This window comes from Macaca thibetana, chromosome 1 (assembly GCF_024542745.1).
Source record: "Macaca thibetana thibetana isolate TM-01 chromosome 1, ASM2454274v1, whole genome shotgun sequence".
In the NCBI taxonomy this organism is placed as follows: Eukaryota; Metazoa; Chordata; class Mammalia; order Primates; family Cercopithecidae; genus Macaca; species Macaca thibetana.
In genome coordinates, this window is record NC_065578.1 from 197,589,384 (window position 1) to 197,610,804 (window position 21,421).

General features: G+C 43.0%; 2 protein-coding genes across 7 annotated transcripts in view; one reads left to right on the top strand and one right to left on the bottom strand.

Moving 5' to 3' along the window:
• Positions 1 to 21,421, bottom strand: part of MGST3 (microsomal glutathione S-transferase 3) — a 1,219,025-nt gene that overhangs the window by 202,785 nt on the left and 994,819 nt on the right. The window lies entirely within an intron of this gene.
• Positions 14,817 to 21,421, top strand: part of RXRG (retinoid X receptor gamma) — a 44,906-nt gene continuing 38,301 nt past the window's right edge. The window contains exon 1 of the mRNA XM_050768635.1: positions 14,817 to 15,433. Coding sequence (XP_050624592.1) covers positions 15,385 to 15,433 — 49 coding nt within the window. The 5' untranslated portion in view covers positions 14,817 to 15,384. The remainder of the gene's footprint in view (positions 15,434 to 21,421) is intronic.

Sequence of the window (21,421 nt, forward strand, 5' to 3'; positions counted from 1 at the left end):
CCTGCTGCCATCCATGTAAGATGTGACTTGCTCCTCCTTGCCTTCTGCCATGATTGTGAGGCCTCCCTAGCCACATGGAACTGTAAGTTCATTAAATCTCTTTATTTTGTAAATTGCCCAGTCTCGGGTATCTTTATCAGCAGCATGAAAATGGACTAATACGATCTCCTATGTGTTGTAAATAACTGAGTCAGGATTTGAACCCAGGTCTTCTAATTTCACTGGGCATATACTTTATAAAGGCTAGAAAATTAGCAGGATAGAGGAAGACCAAGACAGGCCATAATAATCCAAAAATCTTGATGGTATATCTTTTCAGTGACTTTTGAGGGACATGAAGAGCAGATAATTAAATGATTGGGGTGGGAGGGAGTATAGAAGAGATGAGGAGGAGGAGGGGCCACTGAAGGGTTTGATTCATTGATGGGATGAGATGTCTCATGTAATTCAGGTGAGTGGGCCTCTGAGGGGCTGTATCCAGGGATGCTCATAAAATGTTGGTTTTGTGCTCCAGCCTTTTTTATTTTTAATACATTTTGTTGTGTATGTTTAAGGCACAGAACATGATGTTATAGGATACATAGAGATTGTAAAATGTTTCTATAGTAAAGCAAATTACTATATTCATCATCTCACATAGTAATCCATTTTTTTTTGTGGCCAGATCAACTAAAATCTACTTATTTAGCATGAGTCCTATATGCAGTTCAATTTTATTACCTACAGTCCTCATGTTGCACACTATATCTCTAGGTGTGTCATCCTACATATCTGTAACATCTCCCCCATCTCCCCTACTTGCACCTCACTTCTGGTAACCACTGTTTTGTTATCTCTGTATATTTGAATTTTTTTTTTTTTTTTTTTTTTTTTAGATTCCACATATGAGTGAGGTCATGCATTATTTTTCTTTCTCTGTCTGGCTTATTTCACTTAGCATAATGGCCTCCAGGGGCATTCATGTTGTGGCAAAAGACGAGAGCTCATTATTTTTTAGGGCTGAATAGTATTCCATTGTATATATGTACCACAGTTTTTTATCCATTTTTTCTATCAAAGGACGCTTAGGTTGTTTCCATATCTTGGCTATTGTGAATATGTTATTGTGAATATGGCTTGGCTTCAGTGAACATGATGGTGCAGACATCTTTATGAGGCAATGATTTCACTTCCTTTGGGCATATTTCTGGAAGAGGAATTGTTAGGCCACATGGTAGTTCTATTTTTAATTTCTTTAGAAAGTTCCATAATGTTTTTTATAATGGCTGTGCCAATCTACATTCCCACTAGTGGTACACAGAAGTTCCCTTTCTCCACACCCTTACTAACATTTGTTGTCTTTGGACTTTTTGATAATATTTGGCTTCAATCTCATGGCCTTTTCAGGGACGTGAGGATTCCAGGCTATTTTTGTTTGTTTGTTTGATTATTTGTCAACTGCTCGCTATATGAAATAGAATGTATGGAGGAAATGGGCTGTGACTTGTGAAATACCAATGGCAAAATGAAACAAGTCAAAAGATTAAAGAATATTTTTGTTTAAGATTTAAAAATATTTTGATTATTTTTCTCATTGTAAATGTAATACATGGTCATAGAGAATTTGTTAAAATATTGAATACTGCAAAAGAAAATAAAAATCACTTCAAGATTGTGTGGCCTAAAGTTCAACATTATTCAAATTCTGTTATATTTTTTTCCAGACTAAAGAATAGTTTTGAAAAATCCAAAGCTACATGAAACTTAGATAAAATATTGAAAGGAATGATGGGCAGTTCTCTTTTTTATCTGCAGGCACATTTGTTCTTACACTAATGAAGGAAAAGAAGAGTCTAGTTTTCCTTTAAAAATTCACAGAAAGAGGATATGTATAACCACCCAGGATACTACCTTCCTATGGACCCTACAGTCTGAAAGCCAGGAAGCTCTTTCAGTTTCCTAATCTAAATCACTCTTCTTTTTTATACCTACCTCCTTTAGTCCTGGCAGCAGTAGAAACATCTATGAAATAAACACAAAATAGTCACACCTAACTTGCCTCTGAGGCAACTAATATTTACCAAAGGAGCTTAAGCCAAAATATAAAACCAAGAAGGAACTAAACTGTCTTCATTACTGTGATTGGCTCAGGACCTCAGTTATAAGTGAGGAAATAGCAGGAGGTAAAAACCAAAGCAAAGGTTAACTAGAAGACATTTAATGACCACATGAGGAGGAAGATCTTTTAATAACAGAATCATAAAAAAGTGTCTGTGAGCAGATGTGCTTCTCTTAAAAAAAAACAAAAACCCAAAGCTCTCACAGCTGGCTGGTGGCAAGCTGGGTCCTATCAGACTCTCTGGCAGAAACTAATATGCGTAAGTGCCCAGTCCAGTGTCTGAAACATAGAAGGACTCATTTGGCATGATATTTTTTTCCTTTGCCCCATCCAAGGTGCTTTTCATTGCACTAACACCCTTCTAAGCTGTGCAGCATGTCCTCAGATGGACCAGTGGTATTTAATAAGGTTATGAAGTTTCATGGCATGGACATTGGCATTGGCATTGACATCTTCATAGTGCACAAATTTTCTGGTTCTCCACATTGTAGGACTTATGGAAAACATCTTCGATCACAAGGCTGTTTCAAACAGTTATGAGAGAACTCGTTAAAATAATCCATTGGTGAATACAAAAAACTTGGGTTTCTAATTTTTTTTAAATCACAACCTAGTTTTATCCAGACTTCGCATGTGCTTATGTGTTTAAAAAGCCATGGGAGCTCTCAGCTTAAGTACATGGGGATCTAAAATTGCAGTGGCACCAAAAAATCTGGAAATGTTCAAGAAATCCCTCAGATAGTAGGGCCCAGACAGGAGAGGCCGCTCTGAGAGACAGGAACCAACAGTATTGTTTGTCCATTCCCTCTGGTGCTGACTCTATCTATCCACATTTGCGTTTTCCTCCACTCCCATCCTGTGTGCATCTCCACCCCCTTTTCCCATCTGCAGGCTCCCTATTCTTATCAAAAGCTGCTCCTCTTCTCCAGATCATGTAATGCCCGTTACCATAGCACCCCGGTACTTCACATTATTAAGACAATCTCTTTATTAGTAAGGCGGTTCCTCCCAGGAAGCCAGGAGCCTTGGAGCCCATTTGACAAGATGATGAACCTGTGTCTTGGAGGCTTAGAGATTTATCAGGGGGTCAGGACAGGCAGATTCAGAGAGCTTGGACCTCATGCTGCACTCCGGGCCCACACCTCACTGCTTAGATAGGGACTGAGACTCCTCACAGCCATATTTCACTTCGTCGCCTTTTCCTTTTCATCATGCACTCACAATAATTATGCATGTTATTACACTTCATGTTTTACAAGAGGCTTTCAGATACACCCCTTCTTTCAATCCTCACAATTTCCCTGTTAACTAAAAATTTTATGTTTGTTTTAAAGGCTAAAGAAACTGGAAACTGACATTTAGAGGGCCCTAACTACTCAAGATCGTATAGACACTCATGGGCAAAGCTGGGACTCAAGACCAAACCCTGCACTGTCTCTACAACCACTTCTTTAATCCTAGACCACCAAACAGAAGAACAGATAGATAGGCAGACAGATAGACAGACAAAGAACCCTATACTTTTTACAGAAAGAGTGCTTAGTAATTATCTGTTGATTTATTGGAATAAATGTGTTTTCTTTTGAATCAAATGCGATGCCACTGACTCACCAACACATGCCTTGGATTACTTACCCATTAGAGGAATAGGTTTAACAACTATTTGTTTGAGCACCTAATGTGGACAAGGCACTGTTGAAAGTGTTGGAAGAATATAAAGGGTGTCCTATATCACCTATATTCTTAAAGACAGTGAAGAGTGGATGAGACATACACTGTGCACACAAAGCTATAATTGAATGCAGAGTGTGATAAATGCTATTCATTTATTCACCAAATATTTATTGCCTATCAACTATTAATACATTCCAGGCACTGGGAATTAAATGATGAGTAAAAGAGGTATGGCCTTGTCCCCATGGAGCTTCTTATTGTGGAGGAAGGCAGGTGTTAAACTACTGGTTAGACAGTTATTTAATTATAATTGTGCTATGTGCTGGAGAAGAAGAATGCATGCACAGTAAGAAACCTGTGTGGAAACGTAGGTGCCAACTTTGGCCAGGATGGGAGGATGTGGGGCAGAGCTGGGAAAGTTTCCTACAGAGGAGACTTTGATCCAGATTGGTGGGAAGACATGCCTGGCCCCCAAGAAGGGAACTGGGATCCCTGTCTCATTATAATTATGCCAAGCCCTTGGTGTGGAGGACATCAGCTAAAATGCAAAAGCAAAAGGCATGAGGAATGAGTTTTTAGTAGCAGCATGTTAAGCGATATCAGTCTATGAGTATGCGTCACATTGAGAAAATTCAAAGGTTTCACAGCTTAGTAGCTAGTTGCAGATCGGAAATAGAGGTACATGGTGCTGGAGGCTGGGGGGTGGGGATGAGAGCTCAAGAGCAGGGAGAGACAGAGAGACAGAGAAAGAGATGCACAGGGATACACAGAGGAGAGAGAGAGATGGAAAGCAAGATAGAAAGAGGCAGCGACTACCTAGTTAGGAAGGATTAGGGAGAGGAGCATTTAAGATACCCAGAGAAGGATGAGATGGGATTCATCTAATGGGGTGGGTAGTGGGGAAGATGCTATTCTGGGATTGAAAAGCAGTTTGAACAAAACCCAGGAACAAGGAATATGCAAAGTGTGTATGGGAAAGAGTACATGTGCACTTTTCTAGACACTGAAATGTGCTCAGTCAAGTGAGGGCCAAAGGGCATGCAGAAGTGAGATGAAACCCAGTGTAGATATCTCTGTGGGCAAAGGAGAAGCCATTAAAAGTCTTTGGCTTAAGAGCCCAGCATAGTGGCATGTGCCTGTACCTCAGCTACCCCAGAGGCTGAGGTGGAGTAGTTCGCCACAGGCACATGCCACTGTATGTGGATTGCAAGAGCCCGGGAGTGCAAGGCTGTGGTGAGCTATCATCACACCACTGCACTCTGGAGTGATAGAGCAAGACCCCATTTCTTAAAAAGGAAAAAAAAAAAAAAAAAAAAAAAAGGTACTAGGAGTCCCATCAGAGCTGTGCATTAGGAAGATTAATCTGTCAGAAGTGCACAGGATGGGATGGGTGGGAGAGGTAGGAAGGAAGGGTGGCAGCCCCTCCACCTCCCTCACTGCATCTTCCTGGTTTACCACGGACAAACCGGTCAATAAATCGAAGTTTTAAAATAATCCTCTATTCTATAAAAGAGTCCACTCTTTCACAGGACACGGATGATTCATTTTTGGCGCTGTTCATTATTGCTTTTCTTAATTACCAAGCAGGACTGATCCCTCACTGAAGTATGGAGAGAGCACATCCCCGTCCCTCAAACTGTCAGGAAGCCATGGCTGTTCAAGAACTACTTATTGAATTTCCTCCCTTTTGCTTTTGCTTTTAGTGGCCTGATGTCTTTGGAAGCTCTCTTCGTCTGCCAGGCTGTCAAGGAGAAGTCTCCTCCATCACCATTGCCATCTCCGTTTCTGATTTCACACCCTTTCAGTCTTGGCTGGCTGAGGCCTGCCAAGGATCTGGACCACAGGTGTCTGTGCAGGACCAAGTGGCCTCCTGTGGAGGGGAGAGTGGGTGCAACATCAGCCTCACACATAGACTTTGATTAGGCGTCAGAAGGGCTCTGGCCCCTAAATGTCTGTGTCCCAGCCTGCTGATGTGTCTAAAATTCCACCACAAGAGTTGCTGATGTTTGGGCCATTTCAGAAATAGCGTAGCATCCTTAACAGCTGCTTGTGGGTGAGGTCACAGGCAGCCAGAAAAGCCTTCCTCTCTGCCAAAGAATTGTTTCTAATCTTGACTCCACTACTAATAACTGTGACTTAGGAAATTGGACTAAAATGGCATTAATATCGACTCTTCAGAGTAACCGGAAGGCATCAACAAATAATCTCTGCTGCTGTCATGTGGCATACCAAGTTCACACCTGGCTTTCTGCAGATACCATTCTCTAAGGCCGTGATTCTCACATCATGCTTATGGGTGGGAATCACTTGCGGAGCTTGTTGAATGGACTTACGTCCAGGCATGCTCAAGCCCCAGATTCTGATTCAGAGAGTGGGAGCAGGCCCCAGAAGTCTGTGTGTTTAGCCACCTTCCAGGTGAGTCTGATGTAGATGGTGCCTGGAGACTTGGAGCCACCCTGCCGCAGGTGGAATGTCTCAGAACCCATCTTCCTCTACCTCCCATGGATGATACTACATGGTTGATACCAGCCAAACTGGGTCTAGTCCCTCTTCAAAGGCTAATATAATACACTAAACACAGAACCTTCTCAAACTCTGATATTGCTAAACATTCTGACTATGTCCTTCTCTACCTGCACCCCCCACCAACCTTTTCCCCAATCAACTATTTCTCTACCTACAGCTATGTCTATTCATTCTCACTACTGGACAGAGTTATCCAAATGCTGGCGATTGGTGTGGCTTTCTCTCAATTCCTTCCAAAACTAAATGCCTTCTGGCCTTTTGGTATTCGCTGCCTGGAAGTAGGGGTGGTTACAGAAGGGATTATGCAGTGTTTGGCTTCCAGCAGAAAGAAAACTATGTCTCTATTGAACACCTACTCAAAAGGCCTTCCCTGCTACAGAGGAAATCATTATGGCAAGATAAATTCTCATGTCCTAATATCCAATATCATTTCTGATTGTAGCCTTCTTGAATTCTGCTTTAACAATGTTTTATACCCATTTATGAATGGGCTACAAAAGCATATTATAAATTATCAGGTGTTATACATGTAGACAATTTCATTATTTAGTTTATATAATTGCAAGACCTTCTTATGATGTAAATGCCTCAGAACAGTACAAGGTCGGTTTTGTCTAAGGCCTACCTTGTGATATCTACATGCTTTGCTCAGTGAATCTTTGGAGGGGGTCACATAGTGCTTTTCCTGCCATACAAAACCCATTCTCAGGGGCTCTTAAATGAAAACCAAGTCAAATAATGGACATTTGCCCTTGTGTAAATATAGCTCTACAAGTGGTGGGGGCCTTTGAGTTGTGCTGGGGTTAATGGTGAGGCTCCTGACGTCGCTGTCTGCCCCACCCTGCTCAGCTGCCAGCAATGATGATCGGCCTCCTGCAGTCACTGGATGGTATATTTAGAGCCTCTCCCCAAGAGTAAGTGGCATCTGAAAATAGACTGCTTTGCCTGTGTGTGATTGGGTTGCAGCCTCCAAATCTACACCTGAATACATGAATACATGTAGCCAGTAGCCAGGACACAGTGGTTCTTAATACATGTCCGTTCAACAAAATCCAAACGGCAATGACTTGGTCTCAGAGGCTGGGCTGTATTTTAAAATTTCTTCCTCTCTCTCAGGGACTTGAACAGACTTAACTGAGCTCTAATGCTGACATCTACTTCTTTGGCTGGGATTCCTTGGATCTGGACCCAGTCTAGATTAAAGTGTCCCATATTTGCACTGCTGTCTCCTCTCTAGAGGGGACCAGATGTTTTCCCCTGGTCTCAGCCCTATTCTCTCAGTGTGGTCACAGTTGTTCTGTATTCTGAGAGCTCCCATGGGCGTTGCAGCTGTGGTTGAGTTGTTTATGGCAGAAAAGGTTTTGTGATCGTCATTTGTCTGGGAACCGAGAGATGGCGGCATCTATGCAGTGGTTCCTTCTACCTTGAAAATTTTGTGACTGGAGTTACCTAGTTTGGAGTTAAGGGTAATTATGTTACTCTTAACTCATAGCTTATAGCTCCATAAGAGCAGAGATAGCATCTGCCCTGTTCATCGTTGTAATCTCAGCATTACAACAATTACAATGTTGTAATTCAATAAGCATTTATTAGGCACTTACTGTGTACAAAGCAAAATGCTACATTCTTTGACAATATAAAGATGAATAAAAGATTGTCCCTGAACTCAAAAGAAGATTCCAGTTTAACAATTAGTTTTGATACCAAGGGAAATTAAATTCATGCTGTAATGAAGATGTAAAGATTTTGAGAGGACAGTGTTAATAACTACTTGTAAGGGAAGACTTGATAGAGGGACTGGCCTTTAATGAGCAAGATTTTGACAGCAGAGGCAGTGTTGTGGGAGCGTGCTATGCTAAGGACACAGTGCCAGGAAACCTCAAGTCAGTATATTCTACGTCTGCACAGCAGATGGCCGTAGCCACCATATCTCCCACTAAGCAAGAGCTTCTTGGGTTCATAAGCCCCAATTGTGTGTATTAGCAGATGGGAAAAGTGGATCTTATTAGTTCCTTGGAATTATCCAGGGAAACAGTTTCTCATTTTCTGCTGATGGGTTTTTCTTAGCTTGTTATGAGAATGTTCTCTTGCTGCAAGTCAATGGTTCACAAACTCATCTGCACATTGGAATCACTGGGGTTCTTTTGGTAGTTCCAAAACCCAGACCACAATCCCACATTAATTGAATAATCTCTGGAGGTGAACACGGGTATGAGTAATTTTTTAAGCTTCCTGGATGATTTCAACTTGCAGACAAATTTGGGAATCATTTCCTTAAGGCAAATTCGGTCAGTTGGTTTCACCAGTGACTTCAGCAACTAGCTATGATACAAACTTATAGTTGGTTCCTAAGCCGTGTATGACACATTTTAGATTTAATTTGTGCTTTTGGATAGGCCTTTTGGAAACGGCCCTGTTTTGGATCATAGATGAAACTGTCCTAATTTAAAGCTAATCATCAATCTTTCTGATTTAGGTGCCTCATTTCCATCGTCAGTGAGTCTTAGTCATCAAGACTGATGTACCGCACTAGTGCCAGCACTGAACCTGTCCACATAGGAGTCTGCTTCCAGGAAAAGGAGCTCATGAAAATGAAAATTGGGCTGTTAAAAACTATTGAAACCTAGGAATGGGAACACTGACTTCCTCATGCCCAGTGCCCTGGAGTTGACATGAGGACATCTCAGCATAATCAACAAACTTTTATTCTTGCATTCATCATGCATTTACTGGGTTTCTACTATGAGTTAGGTTCTGGTGTTAAAGGCTTTAGGAGCTACAAAAATGACTCAGACTCAGTTGCTAGTCATCTAGTAAGAGGGTTTTTCAGGTGCAGTCATGATAATCATACAAGAAGGAACATATTGAGAGACACAAGAATGATGAGTTGCTGGGGGGTGTCAGAAAAATGGCGAGTCACTGATCTGACCAGCAAGTGAAGGTGAAGCAAAGCCAGAAAGGATGGTTTTCTGGCAGCACAGAGCCCAAAATTGACACGGGCATGTCAAGCAAAGAATCATGGGTGAGACAATGAAACAATGGAACTCACTGGAGGGGCGGGGGCAGAGGGTAAGAATGTTCAGAGCTCCCATGTTAATGGCCAGACCATGGTTAAACCTCCCATGTTAGATGGTTCAGATCTCCCGTGTTAGATGGCCCAACCATGTTGGATGGCTCATGTTAGATGGCCAGACCATCTAACATGGGAGATCTGAACATTCTTACCCCCCAGCTTCTTGGACGCACTGACTTCACTCCCTTCTCAGGGCTGTTAGACCAATTGTTCTCTCTTTCTGGTCCACCCTCTCCTCATCCTCCTGCTTTCTTCCCCAGATTGGATCATACTCATCCTTTAGATCTGAGTGTAACTACCATTTTCTCAAAGAAGTCTGCTCTGACCTTCCAATTTAAATGAGATTCCCCTGCTGCAATCTTTCATCTCATCCAGTTGTTTTCCTTCATAGCTCTTACCGTGGTTTATGCTGGTATATATGTGTCTGTGACTATTTGTTTAATATCCATCTCCTCTATTGGGATGCATAAGTTCCATGAGGTCAGGGACTATATCTATCTTTCCCTTTAGTATATCCCCACTGGTTGTCAGAAAATAAGCTCTCAGTAAGTGCTAGCTGAATGATAAGTGAATAAGTGATTAACAGCAAAGACAAAAAAAACTATGTATAGGAGAAACCCCATCCCCATTAACACAAACATAGATAGGAAATACATCATTAATGAGAGAAGGATTGTGATTTCACGAAAGACACATTTACTAGATGGCAGAGTTGGGGACCTGGCTTTTATACCCATTTCTTTCACTACCTAGTTGTGAGACTAGCTCCAAAATCCAATTTGTTAGAGTAACTGTCGTTCATTATCTGATTTCATAGTCTTAGTCTCAAATTGCCCATTTATAAAACTGGGGTAACAAAGCCTGCCCTATTTAAGTCCAGGATTGGGGATAGCATACTGAAACTTAATGTACTATTATGTAGGTAAGGTATTACAAAAATATAAAAATATTAATACATAATATTAGTATGGAGATATTTGCATCTAAATTCTACAGCTAATGTTTATTGGTCATTGTCAAGTGGATGAGTTTGGTTTTTCATTTATATTTGCTGCAAAATACTATTTTATATCACCATGGGACAAAAGAAAAAACAAGAGCAGATGTAAAGCTATATACTTTGATTACCAGGGTGAATATAAGATATTATTGGCCGAATTTGTGTCAAACAGTCACACATACTAGTCAAAATCCAAGCTCTTTTCGCTTACTCAAAGGCACTAGTGGCTTTAGTAAAAGTAGAACATATTATTTAAGAGGACTAGATAATTAGCCTTGACAAGAAGTAGGCCAAGAATTCCTGTGAATGAATTAGCTAATTCCTACTATAGACATTGAGCATTTGGTCTTTCACTTGACATCCTAATGAGAATTCAGTAACAGCTGGAGACACTGTAGTGACCGAAGTCAGTGGAGTTGTTTGGGAAGGGCTTAGGTTAGAAATACCAACCACTTAGGATAATGTTGTTATATCAATAATGGTCTTAAGGAAGACACAATGGTGCCAAGAAAAAAAAAGTGGGTTAAAAAGAAAAAAACACATTCATATTTCTTGATCTTATAGCAGAGCTTACGGTTTGTTATGGGATATTAAGCCACATGGAAGGTATCATAAGAAAAGCATACTGGGGTACTCTTTGGTATATTGTTTTTGACATATTTAATTATGTAAAGCATTTTTGATATAAAAATATTTGTTGAGCACCTACTGTGTGTTTTAGCACTTAGATGAGAAAACAAAGACACATAATACATTATCACTATATTTGAAGAGTTAATGTTATGAAGATAAGACATATTCAAACAAAAGATAAATAACCATTCCTTGCCATTTCACTGGGGATGCCACAAGGCCGTACACACTAAGTGTCACCTGAACACACTGGACAATAAGTTTTGTCAGACTAGGTTAGGGAGACATCGTTTTGGATAAGTGTGGTCATGGTGGGAACTGGGCTGGAACTTGAATGATAGGTAAGAATTTTAGAGATGAGAATAGGTAAATGGGCATGAACAATGAACTATGTGTTAGTCCTTTTAGTGTTGTCATAAAGAAATACCTGAGGCTGGGTAATTTATGAGAGAAAAGGTTTAATTGGCTCACAGTTCTGCAAGGTGTTAAAAAAAAAGCATGGGGTCAGTGTCTGTTCAGCTCCTGGTGAAGCCCAGGAGGCTTTTCAATTGTAGATTATAAGACACTTGCTTCAGATACCACTATGGAGAAAATGGACGATTATGGAATGGGTGATGGATCAGTCTGCATTCAGTTTTAAAGCTGAAGGTGATATTGGAACCCATGTAGCTCTGCTCCATCATTTTACAAATGAGAAAAAGGACAGGAGCCACAAAGTGACTTGCTTAAGTGATGGTGGAAGGCAAAGGGAGAGCCCGTGTGTCACATGGTGAGAGAGCGGTCAAGAGAGTGGAGGGGGAGGTCCCAAACTCTTAAACAACCAGATCTCCTGTGAGCTAACTGAGCAAGAGCTAACTCATCACCAAAAGGATGGCACTAAGACATTCATGAGGGATCCACCGCATGATCTAATACCTCCCACTAGGCTACATTCCAACATTAGGGATCACATTTCAGCATGAGATTTGGATAGGAAAAACATCCAAACTATATCAAACTAGAAGTTGGAATGAACACACCGTACCCCTACAGTGGGCAAAACAGCCAGATATGAAGGAACTCTCAGAGAAAGGGAAGAAAGAAAATCAGGAAAATAATAATTCTTTGCATTTGTTTTACAAAGCCATTGTATAGAACTTTGCAGTGTAAAAACGAGCACGTGCCCAACTCTCGTCACATATCATTCACAAAACCAAAACTAAATCCAGAAACCTTAGTAAGCCTGGCAGCATGGATGTTTTTCCCAGAGAGTATGTATCCCAGGCCTTGTGATTACTGCCCCAAAGCACTTTCCTCTACATAGAGCTCACATGATAGGCTGAGACACCCCAGAAACGGTGAGCCTTTTCCATGCCAGGTTAGGATTTGGTTTTTCTTCTGTGAGGAAAAGAAATAGACAACGTACTGAACTTAGAAAAAGGTGAAGAAAGAGTCTATCTGTTGGTGGATTAACCAGCAGATCATCTTGACAATGACCTTGGACAAGTCTGTAGACTGTGATTTTTAAAGAATGGTTTTTGAATACTTGAGTACTTGGAAAAACCCTTGCAAACACAGGCTCACCAAAAAACCAATTTAAGTAACTCATTTCCTTTTCTGACATGCATACAATAGAAAACTGTAGATTACAAGACACTTGCTTCAGATACCACTATGGAGAAAATGGACAATTATGGAATGGGTGACGGATTAGTCTGCATTCAGTTTTAAAGTTGAAGGTGATATTGGAACCCAGGTAGCTCTGCTTCATCATTTTACAAATGAGAAAAAGGACAGGAGCCACAAAGTGAGTGGCTTAGGGTTACATCCTCTTCCTCCTTGACCTCCTCCTCCTCCCCATCATTTGCATCAAATTAGATTACATGTATCGAGCATTTAGTATTTATCTGGCATATTTCAAGTGCTTAACATGTATTGACTCATTTAATCCTCATGGTAGCCCTATAAGGTAACTGAAGCTCAGGGAGATTTAGTCATTTGCCAGTATTATGAGACTGTAAGCACTGGAACAGGGATTTTTACCCAGCAAGGTTGGCTTGTGAGTTGGTGCTTTTACTATACATATAGCCTTTCAAGGCCGTATAGCTAGTGAGTAGCAGAGCAAAGTGTCTAAGGCACTAATGAATGGACTTTTTAGTGATATAAGATGTTGTCTTTGCTATGTCCATGTCAACATTTTTATCAATGAGTTGAATAAAATATGAAAAAGCAGTCCATCAGATTTTCAGAAGTCATGCAATAGGGGTATGAATGAGAAATACTTTGTACAACAGAAGCAGGATCCCAAAAGATTTGGGATGATGAAGGAAGCCAAAAAGTTTTAACTTCAGAGAAATATAGGAAGCATTTCATGTAGGTCCCAAAACCAATTGCCAGAGGATGGGATGAAGAATGTATATAAGAGAACACAACTTGGGGGAGATAGGGGTGGGGGAGATTTTTATGAAGTTGGTTCTACATGAATTAACATGCAGAGCTGCCCAGCTAATGCAAGTGAGCAAATGGTCCTCCTGTATTCTACATTACTTATGTCCACTGGACTCTCATCCCAGCAACAGTCAAGGCAGCTCTGGGCTCTCCAAAGCTCTTTACAGTGATGGCCTGGATCTTTCTTCCTCCTTTCTGACATGCTTTTGCTCTGATTCCCCATTTTGACCTCCTCCTTTGTCATCGTGACTTTGTTCCTGCCTCTGGCCTTTTATTCTACATTTTTGTTTTGGCTTCTCCTAGCATTTGAATCTTGATTTTTTTTCTGTGGGACTCTGAGTTGACTTACCTCTCTGGCTCTCTATGTCTTGTGCTGCATCAGGAGAAAATCTCTTATCTTTTCTCCAGCCCATCAGAGCTCAGCCCATGAAACAGACCTCCAGTGAGTATGTTGACAGCATCCCATCACCCTGCCAACACATATACCATGAGGAAAAGGTCTGGACCTTATCCAGAGGATTGCATCCAAGTCTGGCCAACCCCTTTCCTCACTGTGAGGGTATCTATGTAAATTGAAGTACATTATTAGAAAAGGGATAGGTTGGTAATAGACATGAACACTTGCTGATACATAGAATTACTGAAAGAGCCAGAGATGCTGAGGAAAGGGGGGATTATGGGCACAGCAGATCAATCTCAGGATTTGCAGAGGATCCCACTGCGAAAGACTTTTTTCCATCTTTCAGACTTCTCTTGTGTGGCCCCTGGGAGCAGTCTAGCACCTGTGGGCAGAAGCTGTAGGGAAAAAGAGCAGGTTTTATCTCTATAAGAAACTTTCTTGTGGTGAAAACTGTCTAGAGATGGAATGAGAAAGTGGTGAGCTCCCCATTATTGGAGGTGTTCAAGTATAGGCTGAGCGGTGACTTGTCATGAAAGCTCTATGACAGACCCAAACGTCAACGAGATGCTTAGATTCTTTGATCTCGGGTCAGTTCCACACAAGACAGGCTCTGGGTCAGTGAGGACCCCGTGGTGTTTTGAACAGGTGGCAGGATAACAATGGTATATAAAATAATGCAGAGAAAGACCTTCACATCAAGCCAACCCCTCCTCCCTACCTGTAAGTTTTCCACCTGAGTGAGCTCTGGCTCCAGCTGCACTTGTCAACCTCCCGTTGTTAGAGCACAGATAAATGATTCAGGCCACCTAAGCAGGAGAGGCCCACCTCAACTTAAGGGCTGCTCTATTTTAGTTTTCCGTTGCTGGAGATTGAGTATCACGCTTTTCTAACCTTGGGCTTCTGAAAGGGCCCTGTTCTCAATTGAACCCTACCCCCTCCTCCTTTCACAGATCAAATACCAAGCACATTGGACAGATAGAAGCTCGAATGAGAAAATACATTTTAATAAAACCCCATTGATTTTTGTGGATGCAAGTCAAGGAACAGGCACCTAAAGAGTCTTCCATCCCCTGCCGTCTCCCCCCTCTCTCCTGACCTACACCGGGCGGTCATACATCGATTGGCTTCCTAGATAATAGATCGTGCCACCCGGCAGGGACCTCTGGGGACGCGCCGGGAGCTGGAAAAGTCGCACGCAGCAGCCCAACCCTGAGTTAATCAAACTAGCAACAGGATCTCAAGCAGCAGCGACGGCGGTGGCAAGAGTAGCGGTGGCGGCGGCGGCGGCGGCGGCAGCATTATGCGTGATTACTGACAGGCACCAGCTGCTGCCGCCACAGCCGTCTCAAACGCACTATGTGGACTCTCCGATCTAGAGGCAGATTCCTGACTAATCCCAGAGGGCTGGCCCAGCCTGTGCTCCCCGGGCTGCTAGGAAGCGATGACCACTCTTGTTAACCCAAGTTGAAGAAAGCCAGGCTGTGCCTGGGAGCCGGGAGAGGCTGTACTATTTAGAAGCCGCTCAGGAGAGGAACATGAACTGAAGAGTAAACATGTATGGAAATTATTCTCACTTCATGAAGTTTCCCGCAGGCTATGGAGGTAAGTATCTCCCTCGGGCTTCACTGCTTGGACTTGTATGAGAGACTGAGAAGAAATTGGGAAATACGAATGACTGGATTAGTATTGAATTAAAAGGAGAACATATATGTTTATATGCATATATAGTGTGTATATAGCATTTCTGTGCGTGTGTGTGCATGCGTGCATGAGAGAGGAGAGGAGGCGAGAATGGTCGGTAGGTGAGGATACATTTGCATATCAGAATGAGGATATGGGGATATTCTAAGGAGAGAGTAAACCAACATGCTCGAGAATGTGTCTGAGACAAAGATAGAATAAGAGCATTGTTATAACCCAGTGTGTTTGTGTGGGTGTGAAAAGTGGAAGAGTTAACGGGGAATTACTATGATGTTCCTATTAGCCAACTTGTAATGAGAAAAAAATGTGATTAAAAAGGTTTTGCCTATCTTGAGGGTTCCTGGGATACTTTGCAACAAGGGCATGATTGTTTTACCCAAAAGCAGATTTCCCTGTAATTGGATTTTTAAAAAGAAAACATAGTGTTTTAATTTGCTACTGTGTTTTCCTTTCCCTGTTTTCTTTCCTTTTGATTTGCTAATAGCCTCTTCTCTCCTCCCCTGCTGCTGCCCCCAATTCTATTGCAAGGGTTGCTGCAATCACTTCCACTCTGGGGGTAGAGGTAGAGATCTGGGGGGGGGGGGGGGGGGGGGGGGGGGGGGGGGGGGGGGGGGGGGGGGTTGGGGCTCTTAGAGAATTGGCAAACTGAAGATTCAAGTCACCGTGCCAGGCAGGGCAGCCCAGTCACACTTCACAGAAGCTTCCGGAGACTAGGTCCTCAGGCTGCCTTAACGCCCTAGCACATCCGTCCCAAGGATCCCTTGATTCAGTGACAGAAACAGTACAGCCGCCCAGCTCTGAGTAAATGGAAGCAACAGCTGACCAACTGGCCTCCTGCTTGTCAGTTGGAGGCATGTAGCTTATGTTGCTGGGAGCCAAAGGAAGATTCTGGCAGGCGAGACAAAGCAGAAATTCTTATAAGGTCTTGAGAATTGAAAAGTTCCTGCTCTCCAGACTTCCTCCGTGGACCAATTCATCGGAAGCCTTGGGAGTAAAGCTTGCCTAACTCAGCTGGGCAGAACCCTCTGGGAGGCATGGTAAAACACTGCAAGGTGAAAGCGATCTCTGTCACCAGGTGTTAGACCTGGGAGTTTGCACATTCATTCAGGGTAGTTTTTATGAAGCAGGCATGGTGTTGGGCACTGGGAACACAAATGTGAATGAGACACAGTCTCTGCCCTTTGGGACTGGGGCAGACTTTACACAGACACATTATAATACTGCATGGTGTGTGTAATAGCAAACGCCTGGGTAGGTTGTACTTGGACTTGAGGTGAGGGCCATGGAAATGCTCCCGAGGTGATGTTCAAGTTCTTTGGGCCAGTCTGATGACAGAGTGAGAGCGGTGGCCAATGCTGTGTCCTGGGCATTTGATCTCTAGTCTATGTTTGGGCTCCAGATGTGAAAAGCCTCCTCAATTCCCACCTCAGTCCCATTCAGAGCTGAGAATTGCTTTTTCCTTTACATCTTAGTTCATTTGTGAGAGGTGCATGCTCATTTTCAGCCAGATTCGTGGGCCCCCCAAGGTCTGTGAGACTATGGCTTCATTAATGCCAAAGAGACCCTTGTAGACAGTTGGGTGAATAAAAGAGTTGAAGCTAGAAATATTTAGGGAGAGAACTAAAGTAAGAGCCAGAGAAAGAAGATCTAGTTAAAATTTCATGGGGGCTGGAATCTTGGAATGTTAGCATCCTAAGGACCTGAAACAGCATCTTAGGTTCTCATTTTATAGATGTGTAAAATGAGGCTCAAAGGAAGGCAGAGACTAGTCCAAGTTTACATGGGGCTGAGCTGCAGAACATTTCCAGAAAATCCCCTTACTCAAATTTATATTATTGCTTTAATATAGTGAAAAGAGCACAAGGAGGAGAGGGCAGGAAGAGGTAGTGTACTGAGTTTGGTTCCCAGTTTTTCACTTACTAGCTGTGTGACCTTAGGCAAGCTAGTGAACCTCTCTGAGCGTTAGCACCTTTCTCTCTAAAATGGGATTTATAATCTCATCCTTAGAGTATTGTGAAAATTAAATGAGCTAGCATGTGAAAAACAGCTGCTACAGTGTTGTCCATATATTTGCTACCTAATACAATATTTTCTTCCCCTCTATCTTGCTCAGGGACTAACACACAAAATAGTTAAAAATCAGACATTATTGTAAAATAATAAATGTGGAATCTGGGAAAATAAAATTAAATCCACAAAGACCCTCACATTTTGCTGGCATAGATTTTCATAATTGTGGGGGCTCTGGTATTCAGTGTAATTAGATTTCAGATAGAAGGAAACACAGTGGTTCAGCTATGGAAGGAAACAGTTCAGTACAGCATAGGGAACTTGAGGGGAAAGGGTCATGTAGGTTGTCTACATGTCTCCTCTAACGCCACTTTTCCTTGTCATTCTTGAGGGAGGAGAACAATTATTTTGTTTAGTTCTGTTGACGTTTTCCATTTTGTTGGCATGCACCAGTTTCAGAGGAGGCCTAAATGCTGAGCCAAAGGACTCCACCCCCATCTGCAGGGAGGTCTGTTTGAGAACTTTCTGTGATGAGGGAGAGGGATACAGGAGGACTCACCAGCAGGCACAGGGGAAATTGCAGCATCACAGTGGACGTCACCTTCGGCCTCTAACTTCCCCTGCCCCAATGCAGCAAGTTGCACTGCACTTATTAAAATATTTGGTGTATAACTGCCTGCCCTTTTACATATGAGCACGTGGAATTACAGAGGGTCCCCACGATTTGTATAAGAATCTCCAGGAAGGAAAGTCACCTTTTGGAAATAACACCAGAGATTTGTGTCTGGGCCCACGCTTACCAGATGTCAGAGCATCATCCGATCAGTGAACAAGAGATTGCTCAGACTGGCCAAAGTGTGGTGGCTACCTGGGTGACAGTGGCTCCACAAAGGTGCCCAATCCCCCAGCTTTGGGCCCTACCATGTGATGAAGAGAGAACCCTTCTCTTCTCCTTCTCTGCCAAGTCCAGGGTTTGCCAGCTGCTCAGTAATAGGTTTGTTTTTCTGGGATGAGACAGTTGCTGCCTCTTAGAAGATGGCAAAACAAAGCCTGTAATCCCCCCATCCAATTGTGCAGTAATCCTCAGGGTGAGAAGGAGATCAGGGAGAGAGAAGACTTCTCTCATTTCATTTAACAAACACACTGTACCACTAATGCTCACTACCATTGTAAGCACTTTACCAGCCTCGGCTCATGTAATCCTCATAACAACCCTAGGAGTGGGTACTGTTACCATTGTTCTCATACTCCTTTTAGAGATGAAGAAACGGAGGCTTTGAGAAGTGAAATAACTTGCTTAAGGTCTCATAGCTAGAAAATGACACAGCCAGGGATTTGAACCCAGGCAGACTAGCTCCCAGAGTTCACACTGCTGAGCTGCCTCTCACAGCTTCTGTGAGTGACACATTTGTTCTGCAAAGCCAGGGGCAGCAGCACACCCCCAGGGAGCTCCTGGTGCCCCAATCCGACCTCAGAAATGCAGCCTCAGCACTGACTGGTTGTTGCAGACCCAATGGGCTGGCCACTGAGGAATAAGCTGCACGGTACGTTAAGAGACACTGAAGAGCAACAGTGATCTCTGCAGAATTAATTGGTGGCTTCTCTGGGGGACATACTGATTTACAAAAGACCTGTCCAAATGACCCTGGCCATTCATGTAGAATAATTGCTTTTTCACCTGAAAATAGCCATAGAGAAGGGACTGAGCTGGATGTGCTTGTATGTGTGTGTGTGCATGTGTGTGTGTATGCTAGAACATATTTTTCCCCTCCACAGATATGTGGGTGGCTAATTGGAACCTATCATGGGCATAAGTGGTTAAGGTTTATGTGGAAAGGAGTAACTGTTTATGAGATTTAGGAAGGAACATATTTAGTATAAACTATTTTCTAAAACATTTACAATCTCACCAAGATATAGAGAGCTGAATAGCAACTGGGGGAAGAAATTGTGCAAAGAGTAATCTAAATGCCCCACCTCTTCCTTCCCCTCATTATGAAGCTTCTAGGTCTGCAGAGAACTTAGCCACCAGCATTGGATGGCGGGTGTGCCAGGGGCTCCCAGAGGAAGCTGGTGTTTTCTCCTCTTTTTTTTTTTTTTTTTTTTTTTTTGAGGTGGAGTCTCGCTCTGTCGCCCAGGCCGGAGTGCAGTGGCGCGATCTCGGCTCACTGCAAGCTCCGCTTCCCGGGTTCCCGCCATTCTCCTGCCTCAGCCTCCCGAGTAGCTGGGACTACAGGCGCCGTCACCACGCCCGGCTAATTTTTTTATTTTTTTTTGTATTTTTAGTGGAGACGGGGTTTCATTGTGTTAGCCAGGATGGTCTCGATCTCCTGACCTCGTGATCCGCCCGTCTCGGCCTCCCAAAGTGCTGGGATTACAGGCTTGAGCCACCACGCCCGGCGTTTTCTCCTCTTTTTAAAAGTAGAAGACACAAAGGCCCAGGGAATGAAGTGAATTTTCTAGAATGCATGGGTTTCGATGGCTCTCATGAGATTGACTCAGTCCTGGCTCAGTGATCCTCAGAAGAAAGTGAAAATACAGGTTGAGTATCCCTAATCCAAGCATCTAAAATCTGAAATGCTTCAAAATCCAGAACTTTTTGAATGCCAGGATGATGCTCAAAGGAAATGCTCATTGGAGCATTTTGGGTTTCAGATTTCTTGATTATAGATGCTCAATTGCTAAGTATAATGCAAGCATTCCAAAATAAAAAAAAAATCCTAAATCCAAAACACTTCTGGTGTTAAGCATTTTGGATAAGAGATACTTAACCTGTATCAACTCATTTCATAACTACAACACCACTTTAAGGTTGGTAGTTTTATTATCCCCATTATACAGATGCAAAAACTGGGGGACAGAGAAATTAATAACTTGCCAAAGGGAACTTGGTTACTAAATGATACAAGTGGCATTCGAATATGAGGAAAAGCAGCAGATCCAGATTTTAATCCCGGCCCTACCATGTACTATATTGTACTACTCTGTAAATTCTTGTAGCAGTTACCCAGCACAGCCCTTCCCACCCCTTCCCAATTCAATACTTGGCCTCTCCCAGGATTTTGACCCTGGGCCTTTCTCACTAGAACACTCCACAGTTTGACTCCAGCTCCTCACAATTCAACTCCCAGTTTGTGTTCCCGTCCTCAGGGCTCCCAGCCCAGCCTAATCTTCTTCTCCCTCCTCTTTCCACAAAAGAGCCACTCAGACACCAGGGATTAGCTAATATGCATTTCTTATATTTGAATTATTATGAGCATTTTCAAAGGGACTTTCACATAAACATGTAGGCTGCACAATACCCTGAGATGGAATGGGAAGGTATTTTATACCTGTTTCACTGGTGCAAAGCTTTACATTTTAACAGATGTAGAAAACAAGATGTTAGACATTAAATTTCCAGTGAACGGGGAGCAGAGGGAAACTTCTGATGAGAAGGACATCTTCTCTGCTACAAAAGCCCTTTCTGGCTTCCTCAGTGGGGAAAATCAAGGAACATGTGGGGGAGTGGAGAGCGTGTAGAAGAGGCCCTCCTTCTGCCCCTGGAGGCTCAGCCCTCTCAGCCTCTCAGTGGGAATGTGAGAATGAAAGTGTGCATTAGCAGATGGGTTGACGCTGCTGCATGCTTCATGCAACCCCAGTTCGGACCAGCTGGCTAGCCTTTGGAAGCCACACAGGGCAGTTCCACCTGGATTCATGCAGCCCCCAGAGAAGGGCTGATGAGCTGCTCAGGGTGGGACCTGGGGTTGCTTCTAGTACTTGAAGGAAGGGGGAAGGAGAGAGTGGCATCCCTGCCTCTCTCCCTCTCCTCCACCCCCCTCTTCCCCTCCCTCCCACTCCTCCCACCTCCCTTCACGCCCGCCTCCCTCCCCTAAAATC